The sequence below is a fragment of the Pseudophryne corroboree genome, chromosome 5 (assembly GCF_028390025.1).
Source record: "Pseudophryne corroboree isolate aPseCor3 chromosome 5, aPseCor3.hap2, whole genome shotgun sequence".
Classification (NCBI taxonomy): Eukaryota; Metazoa; Chordata; class Amphibia; order Anura; family Myobatrachidae; genus Pseudophryne; species Pseudophryne corroboree.
In genome coordinates, this window is record NC_086448.1 from 406,820,058 (window position 1) to 406,838,988 (window position 18,931).

The window sequence follows — 18,931 nt, forward strand, 5'->3', positions numbered from 1 at the left end:
GTATAGTTTATGTGCAAACTCATCCAGCCAAACTGCAATCCTCATGGTCCAGTGTTCCCCAGTCTTGCTGAAAGAGATATTCCTGTTTTTGGTGCTTCACGCAATATACCTTTGGTCACTGCAATGTCAGGAAGTAGAATAAATTTCATGAACATAGAGACAAAAGATTTCACAGCACTGCAATCGTCCACTGGGCCAGAAATAAAACATTCTTAAAGAAAATAATAAAGGGACAACTAGATTTAATAAATTATTATACATTTTGTGTAAGATTTACAATTAAGATATTCACATGATGCTTCATTAGATGCCAACTCCCCCCTCTGCACATATCTGACCATAGCATTCATGAATACAAAGACAACAAGGGGCCAATAACAGCAAGTCAATGTATTTGAGCAGGCTCTGACCAGTGTGAATTCTGAAGATGTATCTCTATGAACAGACTGCGCATGTGAACGGCCAAGAATAGAGAACTGTGCTGTCAGACAATAAAATTAGTAAATGTCTTTGAAAGGTATGGCATTTCAGGAGTCTATGGAGGTAATGGAGTCCTTGTTTTTTTTCATTTTAGTCATGTGGCAACTGAGAAGCATGTGCTGAAGATATGTTAGATTTGCCCAATTTCCGTTCATAATTTACAAGACGTTGACCAACAAGGTATCTGAGAACAAAGAGAATATAATCAGAAACTGTCAGGACATGCAAAACAATTAATGTATATGGAAAAAATAACAGAATTACAACATTTATACTAGAAACGCAAAAAATATGTCATTTTATTCGTTTATGCTTACAGCCAGTCATTCTAATAAATGAGTGTTCAACAAAGAAACTTCCTCAACTTTAAATACAGCTTAAAATGCTTGGCAACAACGGACTAATTTGATAAACATTGCAAAACAATATTCTCACTTGTCATTCTTTATGTGTTCATAAAGACGCTTAAATTGCCGGATCTGGAAAGACAGTATCCCTATCAACATCACCACCATCAGTAAAAAAGGATAAATACGACGCTGAACTAGATTCTGCATTTCCGAAGTGACACCTGCAAGGTAAAATCAAAACGATTTAGTATACAACAAAGAATGTATGATAGTTTAAGAAATTACTGAAAAATGAACACATTGCAATACAGATGGTGTAATGGGTAGCATTACTGCTTTGCAGCATTGAGGCCTTGGGTTCGATTCCCACCACAGTTGTAACTGTGGAGTTTGTATATTCTCCCTGTGTATTCTGGTTTCCGACTAAAATTTAAAAATATACTAGTAGGTTAATTGCATCCCACAAAAACTAACCCTAGTGTAGTGGTTATCAAACTCTGTTCTCAAGGCACCCTAACAGTCCATGTTATAAGCTTGAGCACAGATGATTTAATCAAAATGAATGAGTTACTAATTGAGTCACCCGTGCTCAAGCATGGATATCCTTAAGCCAGGACTGTTAGGGTGCCTTGAGGAAAGAGTTTGGAAACCAATGCCCTGGTGTGTGTGTGTGTACATATGTTAGAAAATATATGGGGAGATGTAATTTTCACTGCTTAATACATCTCCCCCATAGACTGAACGCTCCACTAGGTCAGGGAATGATATGAATGGCCAAATATTCTCTGTAAAGCGCTGCAAAATATGTGACCACTATAAACATAACTGGCAATACATTGAAAATTTATTACACAAAGGGCAAAATGGAGGTAAAAATGGAAAATCATTATTATATATTAAGAATACAGTCCATGCACCTACAGCAGATTTTGAAAATTTAAGGGTGTGTACACACGGTGAGATTCTTGCTATGCCCGATTTTCACTTGCGATTTCCCCTGAACTCCTCGGAGCCCAGATAGGACAGATTTTGACTAACTTTTCTTGAGATATGGACTATGTGTGCTTACGATTTTGGCTTATGTGAGATGTCATTGACATGTGAGATGAACTAGATAGTACACCGATCTAGCAAGGATTGACTTGCCTGCACAGTCTATCTTTTCTTGCTATTCCGAACTGGCGGGACCGCGCATCGGGATTGCAAGGTGACTTTCACCTTGCGATCTGCACTAACTTTTCTTGCGATTTTGACTAGATAGTCAAAATCGAAAGAAAATATCTCACCGTGTGTGCACACCTTAAGACAAAGTATGAGCAGAAATTAAATATTGCAAGTACAGTTCATAATCTGTAACCCCTATAAAGTCCATATGTATGGACTCTACATTCTTGGCAGGAAATAAATATGCCTATTTTTAGAGTCCAGATAAATAATAGAATAAATTTGCCATGTAAACTTTACACCGCTGGGAATAAGACAACACTGCAAGATACACTAATCTGTAAACAGAAGATATACAAATGTGTCTACTTACATCTTGCCTCCCTGCACATTAATCAGCCATTGTAGTCACGCGATGCCGTGGTGTGACTCGGCAGCACCTTTATGTGCAACTTTTTACATTAAAATGCGTCTTTTGAGCAAAACAATGCAAATAGGTCAAACAAGCAAATTATGATTAAAATGATATGCGGTGTGCCTATATTTTGTCTGCGACCGTGGCTGTATCTGCATACAAAATGGTAAATTACAGTGTTTTCCTAGAAATAATAGAATATAGGTATGCTGCATATTTTAATCAGCAGAGTCTGCTTGTGTGTCCTATTTGCATAGGGAGGGGTAAAAAAATAAAAAAAATTAAAAAAAAAAGACATTTTTGGCAAAAGAGACGCCCGGCGCTAACGGAGTTAAATGAGACCTGTCAGCTCACTCACACCAGTCATCTCCCTATAGGTGGTGTATTGAAGCAAGATGTACGAGGACACATCTGTATACTGCACATCATGTCCCTGAATGAAATTAAGGGATACATCAAACCAATAATTTTCGCCCATTTTAACTCGCTTTAAGCCTTCCCTGGGAGTACAATGTGTAAAGTGGGCAATTGCGAGTTCAATAAAGTATTAAGGTACATACACACGATGCGATGTTTGCTTACAATTTTGACTATATGGTCAAAATTGTAAGAAAAGTTAGCACATATTGCACCATGTATACAGCTTGTGATACCGATGCGCACTCCCGTGGGGTTGGTATCGCAAGAAACAAATACTGTGCAGGCAAGGCAATTTTGGCTACATTGTGTACAATCTAGTTTCTAGTAGTCAAAATTGTATAGTCAAAATAGCATGTAAATATAATAAAAATCTGTGGTTTTGGGCTCCAGGGTGTTCAAGGGAAATCACAGTCAAAATCAGCACTTAGTCAATATGTCACCGTGTGTATGCACCTTAACTATACTCATTTTTGCTTTGTTTACCACTGGTGTATACATGCATCTAAAATTACAACAAATTCTAAATATAAAAAAAAGGAGTACACATACCAATTAATGGTACAATTCCTGCAGAAATAATGCAGGGTATGCACAGGGACAGCAAAAGAACAGAGATAACTGGAGCAGCCAGTTTCCGTATTATAAAATGTAGATCAATATTGCGTATTCCATTTGCATAAACCTGTTAAAAAAAAAAAAAAAAGAACTACATTGACATAAATCTTGACAGTCTAGTAATAAGAAACACACATTGATTTTTAACTCACCATAAAATCCCTCCCTCGAAGTCCATCTGGGAGACACCAATACTCTGGATTATTTATCTGACCTATCGGTGTCTGGCACTAAACAAACAGCTGACTCCCTTCCCTACATAACCCCATCTACCTTGCTCAGTCTACGTTTTAGCATTGCAACCCGGAGGAAGAAAGTAAATACTAAAACACACAATCCACAATGAACATGTGCAAAGAAACTGATACAAACCAGATAAACACAGAGGGAGATGGACTTCAAGGAAGGGATTTTACGGTGACTAACACATCCAAATTTCCTCTATCATCAATCTGGTGGTTGCCATTACTCTGGGATCACCCAAAGCAAGCTAATCAGGGGAGGGAATATCAGACGAATCTGCTTGCAGAATCCTATGTCCAACATTAGCGTCACTCGCTCCAAAAAGTGTGGAAGCAACAAAATGTTGTAAAGGTGTGTACAGATGACCAGGTAGCTGCCCTGCACAACTGTTCCACAGATGCACCATGTCGCACAGCCTAGGAAGCCCCAACAGCACGAGTCAAGTGAGTTCAAATAGCGTCAGGTACTGTCACATTTGATGACACATAGGCCTGATCAATGGCTGAAGTGACCCATCTAGCAATAGATGCCTTAGAGGCTGGCCATCAATGTTTTGGTGCATCTACCAATACCAACAAGGAATCCATACATCGAAGAGACGTTATACATTATAAATACGTTAAGCACGGACTAAATCTAAGAGAAATGAAGGTGCATTATCAATTACTGTTCTGTTATTGAATATTGTTTCTCTTCACAGCTAGGCTATAGTACCGTATTGTATTGCATAGTTTGTATTGTTTTTCTGAAGGTAACAGGGAGTTAGAGTTTACAAAAAAAAATGGATGGGGCCGTGATTAAAAATCTCACTCAGTGCATGTCGTGCAAACCCAGGTAACTGATCTAGAGCAAACCATGGCAAGACAGAGATATTTACAATCTCGAGCAAAGTTTAGATAGAATGGTGGAGGAGTTGCAAGGGGGGATAGGGGGGGGGGGGGGGGCAACTGGTAGATGAGGATGATCAGGCAGCCAGCTGGGTCACATTTAGAAGGAAGAAGAGGGGGAGACAGGACATCTCCGATCTGCCGAACCCCGACAAATTCGCCCGATTGAAAAAAGATTCTGAGGATGGCAGTGAGGAAATGACGGAGCTGGAGGAGACTGTTCCCTCTAGCAACCGGAGGAGCGGTCCGTGCGGCACAAATAGAAAAAAAGAAAGCGAGGTACCTAGTCAGATTGTGGTGGTAGGGGATTCTATTATCAGGAAGACAGACAGAGTAATCTGCTACTGGGGCCATGATCGCTGTACAGTCTGTGGTCTCCCGAGTGCGACACATTGTGGATCTGGTAGAAAGATTGTTGGGAGGGGCCGGGAACTAGTTAGTGGTAGGTGGGATGTCCTTAAGAAAGACTATAGGGACTAAGGCCAGAAGCTTAAGGCAAGGACATCTAAGGTAATATTCTCTGAAATATTACCTGTGCCATGTGCTAGCCTAGGGAGGCAGAGGGAGATTAGGGAGGTAAATGTGTGGCTTACAGACTGATGTAGGAAAGAAAGGTTTATGTTCCTGGAACACTGGGCGGACTTCTCAATCAGGCACCATCTTTTTTGTCACGATGGATTACACCTGAATGAGGAGGGGGCAGCAGTGCTGGAAGGCAGAATGGTTAGAGGAGCTTTTAAACTAATTGTCAGGGGGAGAGATTAGAAAGAAACTACAGGATCATTAGGGAGTGCAGCAAGGGGGAGGTATTAAGTATAATGGGGGTGGAGAAGGGGTGAGGGTAAGATCAGCAAGAATTGGAAAATCAGGGAATACTAAAGTAAGAAGGGAAAGGATAGCAATGAATAGACAAATAGATAAGGGTATTACTAACCTAAAATGTATGCTTGCAAAAGCAAGAAGCCTGTCAGGCAAAATGGGGGAATTAGAAATGCTTGTAATGAAGGAACAATACAATATTATAGGTATCACGGAGACATGGTGGGATGATTCCCACAACTGGGTAGCTAACATGGAGGGTTATACTCTTTTCAGGAGAGACAGGGCTATTAAAATAGGGGGTGGTGTATGTCTTTATGTTAAACCATTTCTAAAACCATACTTAAAGGAGGGTATTTATGAGAGAACTGGAGATACTGTGGAAACATTATGGGCTGAAATTTTTATGGGAAAGAAAAGTACAAAAAAAACTTTTAATACGGACATTAAAACTGATATCAGTGTGACTGAGGAAGCACAACTCTTGATGCAAATCGAGAAAGCTACAGGACTTGGGGAGGTCCTAATCATTGGGGACTTTAATTATCCGGGCATAAATTGGGCCAGCGAATCATGTAATACAGCTAGGGGTAAAAGCTTCTTAAATAAGCTAAAGGATAACAACTGGTCGCAAATAGTCCAGGAACGAACCAGATTAGGGACTATACTGGACCTGGTACGAACTAACAACATGGAGATAATAGCGAATACCACAGTAGGTGAGACCTTGGGTAACAGTGATCATAATATGATCAAATTCAACATTAGCATTCAAAAGCAGCACTCTAAGGGTATAACTAAAACTTAACTTTAAAAAAGCAAATTTTAACATGCACTAAAGGACATAGATTGGGGAACTTTGTTTCAGGGAAAAACACAGCCGAAACGTAAGATGTTTTTAAAACGCTGCTTGACAAATATACTCATAAGTGCATACCCTTGGGCAGTAAAAATAAGAGTACTAAATTCAAACCAATGTGGTTAAACAAAAAAGTTAAGGAAGAAATGGATAAAAAGAGGCGAGCATTCAAAGCTTTCAAATCAGACGGGAAGGCGGAGTCATTCCAATACTACAAGGAATTAAAAAAAAAAAATGCAGAAAGGAAATCAGAGCAGTAAAAATAGAAACCGAAAAGCTAATCGCTAAGGAGAGAAACTAACCCTAAAAAATTCTGTAAGTACATAAATGGTAAGAGGCTAAAAATATATATATATATATATATATATATATATATATATATATATATATAAATATATATATAGGACCATTAAAAAGCGAACTGGGATTCCTGATAAATGACAGCAAAGAAAAAGCTGAAATATTGAACACATTTTTCTTATCAGTGTTTGCTAGAGAGGATCAGATTGTGGGATTAGTGAGTAACAAAAATAATAGTACTGATAAAGGCCCATTGCTTAATACTTGTCTATCTGAGGAAGTAGTCCGTGAACGATTAAAAAAAAATTAAAAACTAAAAATCTCCTGGTCCAGATGGCCTACATCTTAGGGTTCTGATGGAGCTAAATGCTGAAATAGCAAGGCCTCTGTATCTGATTTTCACTGAGTCACTTAGATCAGACATGGTTCCAAAGGACTGGCATATAGCAGATGTAGTCACAATATTTAAAAAGGATATTAAACTTCATCCTCATAACTATAGACCGGTTAGTCTGACATCAATAGTGGGGAAACTATTGTAAAGTATACTAAAGGACAGCAAACAGGACTACTTGGAGAACTCCCATGCTATTAATAAGAACCAGCATGGTTTTTAGAAACAGGTCATGTCAAACTAATTTGATTAGCTTCTATGAGATAGTAAGCAACAATCTCGACCAGGGTAACACAAAGATGTGGTTTATCTGGATTTTGCAAAAGCTTTCAACACAGTACCTCAAAGGAGGCTGAGTTTCAAATTAAGGGAGCTTGGTATAGGAGACAATGGGGGTAATTCCAAGTTGATCGCAGCAGGAATTTTTTTAGCAGTTGGGCAAAACCATGTGCAGTGCAGGGGGGCAGATATAACATGTGTAGAGAGAGATAGATTTGGGTGTGGTGAGTTCAATCTGTAATCTAAATTGCAGTGTAAAAATTAAGCAGCCCGTATGAAACAAAATAACACACCCAAATCTTACTCTCTCTGCAAATGTTATATCTGCCCCCCCTGCAGTGCACATGGTTTTGCCCAACTGCTAAAACATTTCCTGTTGCGATCAACTTGGAATTACCCCCTATATTTGTAATGGGTAATTGGCTTGATAAAAGGGAGCAGCGAGTAGTGATTAATGGGATGTTTTCCACTTGAGCTAAAGTAATTAGTGGAATACCGCAGGGTTCTGTGCTGGGGCCACTATTGTTTCATATATTTAATAATGAGTTAGGAGAAGGACTAGAAAGCAGTGTCAATTTTGCAGACAATACTAAAATATGTAGGGTAATCAAGTCAGATGTGAATGTGGAGTTTCTTCAGAGCGATTTATTTAAACTGGAAGTTTGGGCAATGAAATGGTGTATGAGGTTTAATGTGGAAAAATGTAAAGGATATGCACTTTGGGACTAAGAATAAACATGCAACCTACCAATTAAATGGGGGAAAATAGGGGAAACTGTATTAGAAAAGGATTTGGGGGTGTTCATTGATAGTCGATTTAGCAGCAACACACAATGTCAAAGTGCAGCAACAAAGGCAAATAAAGTGTTGGCATGCATTAAAAAGGGGAATTGAGACAAGGTATGAGCGCGTAATCCTGCCACTGTACAAATCATTGGTACGGCCGAATCTTGAGTATTGTGTACAATTCTGGGCACCACACTATAACAGAGACATTAGAACTTGAAAAGGTTCAGAGGCGAGCTACCAAATTGATTAAGGGGTTGGAGACACTGGACTATGAGGAGAGGCTTTCTAGATTAGATATGTTTACACTAAAAATGAGACACCCGCAAAGGCTTGAGGAAAGGAAATTTCATACTCAGGGCAGGAAGGGATTCTTCAATGTAAGAGCAATACAAATATGGAAAACACCGCCAGAGAAGGTTGTAATGCGTTTATAAATGGGTTAGACAAATTTCTAATGGAAAAAAGATATACGAGGATATAGGGGTATATTCAATAAGTGTCGGAAGCTGCAGTCTTGTCGGAAAGACAGTAGCTTCCGACAGGTTTCGGTCGGAAGGGGTTCATACCTATTCTATTGTCGTTTTTTCCGACAAGTCAGGAATTCCCGACTTGTTGGAAAGCTATCATAATGCACGCGGATTGGCGGCTTCAGACGCCAATCCATGTGTATTGTCGGAAGCGCGGCCAAACCAGACCGTTTTTAGCCCCGTTTCCTACAATGTCAATCCGACTGTAAAAAAAAAGTCTCTTTTTAATTTATTGTCTTGGCAATATTCTTAACCAACTCCATATTAAAGGTTCTATCATCCTCGATGACTTCTCCTGATTCTGTACTGGAAAATTCTCCAGTCTTCCTCAGACACAAAATTCAGAGAGAACATCCCAAAATCATAATCCAGACTAGTCTGTGACCTAGACCTCTTATATCCTTGCATAAATTCCTATTAGATACAGGTTGAGTATCCCATATCCAAATATTCCGAAATATGGACTTTTTTGAGTGAGAGTGAGGTAGTGAAACCTTTGTTTTTTGATGACTCAATGTACACAGACTTCGTTTAATACACAAAGTTATAAAAATATTGTATTAAATGACCTTCAGGCTGTGTGTATAAGGTATATATGAAACATAAATGAATTGTGTGAATGTAGACACACTTTGTTTAATGTACAAAGTTATAAAAAATATTGGATAAAATGACCTTCAGGCTGTGTGTATAATGTGTATATGCAACATAAATGCATTCTGTGCTTAGATTTAGGTCCCATCACCATGATATCTCATTATGGTATGCAATTATTCCAAAATACGGAAAAATACGATATCCAAAATACCTCTGGTCCCAAGCGTTTTGGATAAGGGATACTCAACCTGTACAAAGGATTTCTTCATCCATTCAATCAGTTCCAATAGTGGATTATATTAATTAGCTGGAGGTACAGCCTTTTTAACACAATCATTACACAAATATTTCATCCTGATCCCGTGAATGGTTTATCACATGCAAAGCAAACCCTAGCCACTTTATTTCTTTTGCAAGTTTTATTGTTCGCTGCTGAAGTAGACACAGCGCAATACAATAATAACAAAGAGCTAGCAACAACCCTAACTGATCTAATATGAAAATATAACCAGCCTTCTATGAGGACTTACCTCGGATGGGCATTGACAAGCTTTTAGGGAGAAGGCTCATCCATGAAGAAGTAATATGTTGTTCCAACTGCTGCACCGAAAAAAACCCTGACAGTTTCCCCCACTGCTGCTGCATGTGGTCCGGTGCACTGCGCCGTATTTAAAGCCCTTTGATCTGGCTGGACGCATGCGCACAACGTACCTGGGATGTCTCCTGGGACGCAAGCCGCCCAGAAGCTCCCTCTCTGCAGCCATGAGTTAGGATACCTGGTGGTGAGCATCAGGGCAACTGACTGCCTGCTCACCGCCTCCAGAGCACCATGCAGCAGTGCACCTCTACACGGGATGCCTGACCCCTTACCTCAGGAAACAGCTCACAGCAGCTACACCGGGAAGATATGAGGTAAGCACTTATATGTAGAACAAAGGTAAAAAACCTACATCTGCCTAGCTAATACTTAAAGACAAGGGAGGAATGGGAGGAGTTCAGCTATATACCCAAGGTGGGAGGGTCCTGCAAGGAAAAAATCTCCTGTCTAGATTGGGAGAATGGGGTGTTAACCCACAGGAAGGGCTGCCATGAAGTAAGAAAACAAAATGAGGCTGAACTGGTTACTGGAGTATTAGCATCTTGTAATTGTAAAGTCTGATGGACTGCATCAATAAATAGATCTATTCCTGAACTGGGTAGGGAATCCCCCTCCCAAGCAGAAGTATCCTCCCATTTAATCAGGGTCTACTTCCCCCATCTTCTTGGGATGAACCAGCAGAATCAGCACCAAGGAAATAAAAAATAGGATTTTGGTTACTTACCGGTAAATCCTTTTCTCATAGTCCGTAGATGATGCTGGGGTCCATATTAGTACCATGGGGGACAGGTCCACCAGGAGCCATTAGCACTTTAAGAGTTTAATAGTGTGGGGTTGGCTCCTCCCTCTATGCCCCTCCTACCAGACTCAGTTTAGAAACTGTGCCCGAGGAGACGACATACTTCGAGGGAAGGAATTACAGATAGTGGCGAGATTCATACCAGCACACACAACAAGCAAACCGGCTAACATGCCGGAACAACTCAGCAACAGCTGAAACATTAAATAACGCAGAACTTACCTAGGAACCCGGCAGTACTGAACTATGAAACCAATGCAGGAAAACGCAGCGCTGGGCGGGCGCCCAGCATCCTCTACGGACTACGAGAAAAAGATTTACCGGTAGGTAACCAAAATCCTATTTTCTCTTACGTCCTAGAGGATGCTGGGGCCCATATTAGTACCATGGGGATGTACCAAAGCTCCCAGTACGGAAGGGAGAGCGCGGAGGCTCCTGCAATACTGCTTGACCAAACTTGAGGTCATCAGAGGTCAAAGTATCAAACTTGTAAATCTTGGCAAACGTGTTCGACCCAGACCAAGTAGCTGCTCGGCAGAATTGTAAAGCCAAGACACCCCGAGCAGCCGCCCAGGAAGAGCCCACTTTACGAGTAGAGTGGGCTTTAACAGATCTTGGACATGACCATCCTGCAGTGGAATAAGCATGCTGGATAGTGAACCTGATCCAGAGTGAAATAGACTGCTGAGAAGCAGACACCCAATTTTCTTGGGATCATAGAGAACAAACAGAGAGTCAGATTTCCTATGACAAGCCATCCACTTCACATAAATCTTCAAAGTCCTCACTACATCCAAGGCCTTTGAAGCAATTGAGAAGTCAGTAGCCACTGGCACCACAATAGGTTGGTTAATATGGAAAGCCGATACAACCTTAGGCAGGAACTGTGGACGAGTCCTAAGTTCTGCCCTGTCTTTATGGAAGATCAGATAGGGGCTTTGACAAGATAAAGCCCCCAATTCCGAAACGCGTCATGCAGAAGCCAAGGCCAACAAAGTGACCGACTTCCACGTCAGAAACTTGAGATCAGCCTCCTGTGGAGGCTCAAACCAAGCAGATTGCAGGAACTGCAACACCACATCAAGATCCTAGGGTGCGGTTGGCGCCACAAAGGCAGGCTGGATGTGCAGAGAACCCCTTTCAAAAAGGTCTGAACCTCCGGGAGGACTGCCAATTGTTTTTGGAAGAAGATAGACAAAGCAGAGATCTGGACCTTGATGGAGCCCAATCTCAGTCCCATATCCACCCCTGCTTGCAGGAAAAGGAGAAAACGTCCAAGCTGAAACTCCACCGCAGGAAACTTCTTGGACTCGCACCAAAAAATATTTTTTCCAAATGCAATGGTAATGTTTAGACATTACCCCCTTCCTAGCCTGGATCAGGGTAGGAATGACCTCACTCAGGATACCCTTCCGAGATAAGATCTGGCGTTCAACCACCATGCTGTCAAACGTAGCTGTAAGACTTGATAAGCGAACGGCCCCTGGAGTAGCAGATCCTCCCGAAGAGGTAACGGCCTTGGATCTTCCAGCAGAAGATTCAGTACCAAGCCCTCCATGGCCAGTCCGGAGCAATGAGGATTGCCAGTACCTTTGTTCTTACCAGTTGAAGAACCTTTGGTATCAGAGGACGTAGAGGGAACACATACACTGATGTGAACACCCACGGTGTTACCAGTGCGTCCACTGCCACTGCCTGTGGGTCTCTCGACCTGGAACAGTACCTCTGCAGCTTCTTGTTGAGGCGGGAGGCCATTATGTCTATGTGAGGAACCCCCCACCAACCGGTTACCTCCTCGAACACCTCCAGATGGAGGCCCCACTCTCCTGGATGGAGATCGTGTCTGCTGAGGAAGTCTGCTTCCCAGTTGCCTACACCTGGAATAAAGATTGCTGACATCACCACCGCATGCCTTTCTGCCCAGAGGAGGATTTTTGACACCTCTGACATGGCAGCCCTGCTCTTCGTTCCACCTTGTCGGTTTATGTAGGCCACTGTGGTCACGTTGTCCGACTGCACCTGAACAGCCCGATCCTGTAGAAGGTGTACTGCTTGCAGAAGGCCGTTGTACACGGCTCTTAGCTCCAGAATGTTAAAGTTTACCCCCTGAGCAACTGCTCCCCAACCTCTTAGACTTGCATCTGTGGTTAGAAGGATCCAGTCCTGAACTCCGAACCTTCGGCCTTCCAGAAGGTAAGGCAGTTGTATCCACCAGAGGAGCGAAATCCTGGCTTTTGGAGACAGACGGATCCTCTGGTGCATGTGTAGGTGAGATCCTGACCACTGGTCCAAAAGATCCAGCTGAAAGGATCGATCATGAAACCTTCTGTATTGTAGAGCCTCAAGTAGTCAACCATCTTCGCCAGAAGGCGGATGCACTGATGAACCAAGATCCGGGTAGGCTTTAAAGACATCCCGGACCATTGATTAAATCACCAATGCTTTCTCCACCGGCAGAAACACCCTCTGCACTTCCGTGTCTAGGATCATTCCCAGGAAAGACAGCCTCCTTGTCTGCTCCAGATGAGACTTTGGAAGGTTCAGGATCCAACCGTGCTCCTTGAGAAGATGTGTCATGAGAGCAATGGATCACAACAACTTTTACCTGGATGACTCCTTTATCAGGAGATCATCCAGATATACAGAAATATGTTCACCCCCTGCTTGCGCAGGAGAACCATCATCTCCGCCATCACCTTGGTGAAGACCCTCTGTGCTGTGGAGAGGGCAAACGGCAGCGCTTGAAACTGATAGTGTTCGTCCAACAGTGCAAATCGGAGATATGCCTGATGCGGAGACCAGATGGGAATGTGGAGGTAGGCATCCTTGATGTCCAGGGACATCAGGAACTCCCCCTCCATCATACCTGAGATGACAGCTCTCAGACTCCATTTTGAATTTGAACTCCCTGAGGTAGGGGGTTCAAAGATTTTAAGTTCAGAATTGGCCGTACCAAACCATCCGGCTTCGGTACCAGGAAAAGGTTTGAATAGTAACCTTTGTTACACTGAGCAGGAAGCTCTAACATAGAGCGATATGCGCATTGGTGTAGCCGTGCGCCGGCAATATCATGCTATGTTCTATTAGCGCCTAATTGAATTGCCAGTATATGACCATTTTATTATTCAAAGATAATATAGTGATAGACAACCTGGTGTTTATTTATACATAAAAAATTTGCTACTTTCTGACCTATTGTTATGCTCAGTAACACGTATCCACAGGAGGCAAGGCACTAAGGATCATCTGATTATATTCAGTCTGTCGAAGACCCGTATTTCTTTGGTCAAATTTCATATTAAATAATGTAGTATATGCCAGTCTCTGGTTTTCATATATAAGAAGATATCCAGTGAACACTATTTTCGTGTACCTCATTATGTAAATGATTATATCGTTGTATACTACACACTGAGGATGGGATTATTTAATCTAGAGCACAGGTTCTCAAACTCAGTCCTCAGGACCCCACACAGTGCATGTTTTGCAGGTCTCCTCACAGAATCGCAAGAGAAATAATTAGCTCCACCTGTGGACCTCTAAAAATGTGTCAGTGAGTAATTAACACACCTGTGCACCTGCTGGGTTACCTGCAAAACATGCACTGTGTGGGGTCCTGAGGACCGAGTTTGAGAACCTATGATCTAGAGGATACTATTTAAGGAGGATAATAAACTCCAAGAGCATGTACATTTCAATACCAATCCTCTATCATAATTTCTGATATAGCCTGCTACTTAATAACCGATGATTGATGGTGTGGTTTAATACGGACCGGCAGTCTATCTTAGCCCTCATTTCCATCTGTGCATGCATTTCATATTGTGGCTGCACAATAGATTGGCTGGAATTAGCGTAAATGGTGTGAAGGAAGGGAATCAGTAATTCACTCCTCCACTACTCATTCTAATCATAGGAGGCATTAGTCCCTGTAACTAATATTACAGCCATTATTTATGTGAGGAACACACGGCCGTAAAGTGTAGCTATTTTGAATTAAGGACGGGTACCCCAGCATATACACAGTTAATACATGGTGTATGTTAAGCTATATAACAAATAAGAATACAGGATAGAAGTAGATCCGGAATTAGATTGGAACATTAAATATAATATGGAAAGATTGATATAATAGTTAGGGTACACTTTTCGTGTTACTGGATATCATTAGCAGGTTCACTTTTGAAATAATAACATTTGTGGCCAGTTTTGATATATTGAGCAACACAGATTGAAACAGTATATAATTGTGGTTAAAGAACAAGCAATTATACAGTATCTCTAACATGCTTAATACAAGCAGTATAGAAATATGGGCAGACTGCCAATAATCTCTGAGGAAACGACCAGTGTGTGCCGGTCGAAAAACGCGTCAGGATCCAAGCACTCTTTACGTTCCTACGGCCGCATTTATTCCACTTCCAGTACCGCCAGGCTGTTTGATTGGAGCCACCTGCACTGGTCTCCCCTGCAACACGGGGACCGTGGCTGTCAGCTAACCCCCTTGGAGCCAGCGGCGCCTGGTTACCTTCAGCACCGCCGGAACTCCTAGAAGCGGCAAGCGGTAACCGCTCTGACACGTCACAGTGAGAGAGCAACAGACGAAGCCGCTGGAGTGAGCGGCACCCGGTCACCTGTCAGTGCCGCCACGACATCTCTGGAAGTGGTAAGCACTGACCGCCCCGTTACGCTGTCACAGTGAGAGAGTGACAGACGGAGCTTTTGCGGTGTGCTTTGAATTTAGGCATAGCATGTTGTCTAAGGAATAGAGAGAGACATTTAACATCTAAAGTAACAGTGCAATTGCTACAAAGTTTATTAATTGCAATTTACTAAAGAAAAGTAACTTCTAACTACGGAACTGATCTATGAGTGCTATCTGAAATCCTCTTAATAGACCCATCAATTGTGAGCACTTTAAATACGAAATGAAGGATACGTTGGTTCCATATAAAGGTGCACTAGTGTTGTGGGAATATTTAAGAATTTCAGTGTGGATCCTATATTAATACGGAAGTAATTGTTTTTATGTTATGTATATAAGTCTTGTGGTAAATTTCATCATGTTGGGATTGTGCATATTTTAAGATTAAAATTACTATAGTCTAGTCTGCTTGCGCTCTCTCTTTTTTTTTTCTTTTTTCATACATTTGTATAGGGTCTGCTAATACCCTATTCCCTTGAGAGCAGCAGGCAGCACACCAGCATCAGCTCATTTAGGCGCCTTTCTTTGGTAGGTTTTGCCAATAATCTTAACTGGTGTCTATATAGCAACATTTGTTGCCAGTCTCTACATAGAGCAGTATAAATTGAAACCTACTACTGTCAACAAATAAGAGTCAGTAGGCACAGTATCAACACCAAGGTTCAGATAGAAATATTAATTCTTTATTCACTTTTCTTCACAATATTTTATTGAGAATAATGTGCATTACATTCAGAACCTTATACAATATACCATTCAGATATAGGTACAGTTATATACTATGTTCAAAAATATATGGCAATGAGAATAATATACACTGGTCAAAAAAAAAAAAAAAAAGGGAACACTTAAACAACACAATGTAACTCCAAGTCAATCACACTTCTGTGAAATCAAACTGTCCACTTAGGAAGCAACACTGGCCCTCATTCCGAGTTGTTCACTCGCAAGCTGCTTTTAGCAGCTTTGCACACGCTAAGCCGCCGCCTACTGGGAGTGAATCTTAGCTTATCAAAATTGCGAACGAAAGATTAGCAAAATTGCGAATAGACACTTCTTAGCAGTTTCTGAGTAGCTCCACACTTACTCGGCAACTGCGATCAGTTCAGTCAGTTTCGTTCCTGGTTTGATGTCACAAACACACCCAGTGTTCGGCCAGACACTCCTCCGTTTCTCCAGCTACTCCCGCGTTTTTCCCAGAAACGGTAGCGTTTTTTCGCACACACCCATAAAACGGGCAGTTTCTGCCCAGAAACACCCACTTCCTGTCAATCACACTCCGATCACCAGAACGAAGAAAAAACCTTGTAATGCCGTGAGTAAAATACCTAACTGCATAGCAAATTTACTTGGCGCAGTCGCACTGCGGACATTGCGCATGCGCATAAGCGACTAATCGCTCCGTTGCGACAAAAAAATAACGAGCGAACAACTCGGAATGACCACCACTGATTGACAATTTCACCTGCTGTTGTGCAAATGGAATAGAAAATAGGTGGAAATTATAGGCAATTAGCAAGACACCCCCAATAAAGGAGTTGTTCTGCAGGTGGTGACCACAGACCACTTCTCAGCTCCTATGCTTTCTGGCTGATGTTTTGGTCACTTTTGAAAGCTGGCGGTGCTTTCACTCTAGTGGTAGCATGAGACGGAGTCTACAACCCACACAAGTGGCTCAGGTAGTGCAGCTCATCCAGGATGGCACATCAATGCGAGCTGTGGCAAGAAGGTTTGCTGTGTCTGTCAGCGTAGTGTCCAGAGCATGGAGGCGCTACCAGGAGACAGGCCAGTACATCAGGAGACGTGGAGGAGGCCGTAGGAGGGCAACAACCCAGCAGCAGGACCGCTACCTCTGCTTTTGTGCAAGGAGGAACAGGAGGAGCACTGCCAGAGCCCTGCAAAATGACCTCCAGCAAGCCACAAATGTGCATGTGTCTACTCAAACGATCAGAAACAGACTCCATGAGGGTGGTATGAGGGCCCGACGTCCACAGGTGGGGGTTGTGCTTACAGCCCAACACCGTGCAGGACGTTTGGCATTTGCCAGAGAACTCCAAGATTGGCAAATTCGCCACTGGTGCCCTGTGCTCTTCACAGATGAAAGCAGGTTCTCACTGAGCACGTGACAGAGTCTGGAGATGCCAAGGAGAACGTTCTGCTGCATGCAACATCCTCCAGCATGACCGGTTTGGCAGTGGGTCAGTAATGGTGTGGGGTGGCATTTCTGTGGGGGGCCGCACAGCCCTCCATGAGCTCGCCAGAGGTACCCTGACTGCCATTAGGTACCGAGATGAGATCCTCAGACCCCTTGTGAGACCATATACTGGTGCATTTGGCCCTGGGTTCCTCCTAATGCAAGACAATGCTAGACCTCATGTGGCTGGAGTGTGTCAGCAGTTCCTGCAAGACGAAGGCATTGATGCTATGGACTGGCCCGCCCGTTCCCAGACCTGAATCCAATTGAGCACATCTGGGACATCATGTCTCGCTCCATCCACCAACGCCACGTTGCACCACAGACTGTCCAGGAGTTGGCGGATGCTTTAGTCCAGGTCTGGGAGGAGATCCCTCAGGAGACCATCCGCCTCCTCATCAGGAGCATGCCCAGGTGTTGTAGGGAGGTCATACAGGCACGTGGAGGCCACACACACTACTGAGCCTCATTTTGACTTGTTTTAAGGACATTACATCAAAGTTGGATCAGCCTGTAGTGTGTCTTTCCACTTCAATTTTGAGTGTGACTCCAAATCCAGACCTCCATGGGTTAATAAATTTGATTTCCATTGATAATTTTTGTGTGACTTTGTCGTCAGCACATTCAACTATGTAAAGAACAAAATATTTAATAAGAATATTTCATTCATTCAGATCTAGGATGTGTTGTTTAAGTGATCCCTTTATTTTTTTGAGAAGTGTATTAACATTCATAAGATATATATATATATCAACTGTCAATTTTGACCCCGGATTTTTAAAACCAGGACCAGCTCGAAGAGCCCGAGGCTGGTTATGCTTTGGAGGGGGGACCCCACGCCATTTTTTTCCGGGTTTTTCCCGTTTATTTAAATCGTGGCAAAATCCGGCAAATCGGCCGTTTTTCGCCCGCGGGACTGTCGAATCCGTTTTTCATTGAATATGGTGAATTCCGGCAGCCACCTGCCGGAATTCACCTGTCGAATTAAAAAACGGCGATAATTTGCCGCGATTCGCCGTGAATTGCATATACCCCTATATCCAGTACCCAGGGTTCCAGGCCCGCCGACACCCAGACGTGATTGAAATACCGGAGTCTTGCCCCCACCTGACCTTCCTCCAGGCCTAGCTGTCCACTGTCATGTGGAGGACTTTGGGGTATCAGAAGCAAGCTTCTGGTTCTGGGAGCAAGCGAGAGCAGGCTTCTTTCCTTTAGCACGACCACCTCTGAAGAAGGTGTTTGAAGGCTTGTTCTTTCTAGGCCTCGCGGTCCGAAAGGACTGTGACGTGGCTGGTGTAAAAGGCTTCTTCGTAGCTGGTGCAGCTGAGGGTAGAAAAGGAGACTTACCCGCTGTAGCCGTGGCAATCCACACATCTAGCGCCTCCCCAAAGAGAGCCTGACCTGAATAAAGTAGACCCTCCACACTTTTTCTGGATTCCGCGTCCGCAGACCATTGGCGCAGCCAGAGACCCCTGTGAGCCGAGATGGACATGGAGG

General features: G+C 42.7%; 1 protein-coding gene across 6 annotated transcripts in view; it reads right to left on the reverse strand.

Annotated features, from left to right (window-relative positions):
* Positions 1 to 225: 225 nt before the first annotated feature.
* The window catches only part of MARCHF6 (membrane associated ring-CH-type finger 6), an 845,067-nt gene continuing 826,361 nt past the window's right edge, over positions 226 to 18,931 (reverse strand). For 5 of the 6 annotated variants that reach the window (XM_063922758.1, XM_063922754.1, XM_063922757.1 and 2 more), the window contains 3 exons: positions 3,379 to 3,511; positions 916 to 1,051; positions 226 to 664 (listed from right to left, as the gene is read on the reverse strand). In XM_063922758.1, the coding sequence (XP_063778828.1) occupies positions 571 to 664; positions 916 to 1,051; positions 3,379 to 3,511 (363 nt within the window). In that variant the 3' untranslated portion in view covers positions 226 to 570. Of the gene's footprint in view, positions 665 to 915; positions 1,052 to 3,378; positions 3,512 to 18,931 lie in introns of those variants that run through there. The other variant, XM_063922759.1, reaches the window with a different exon arrangement.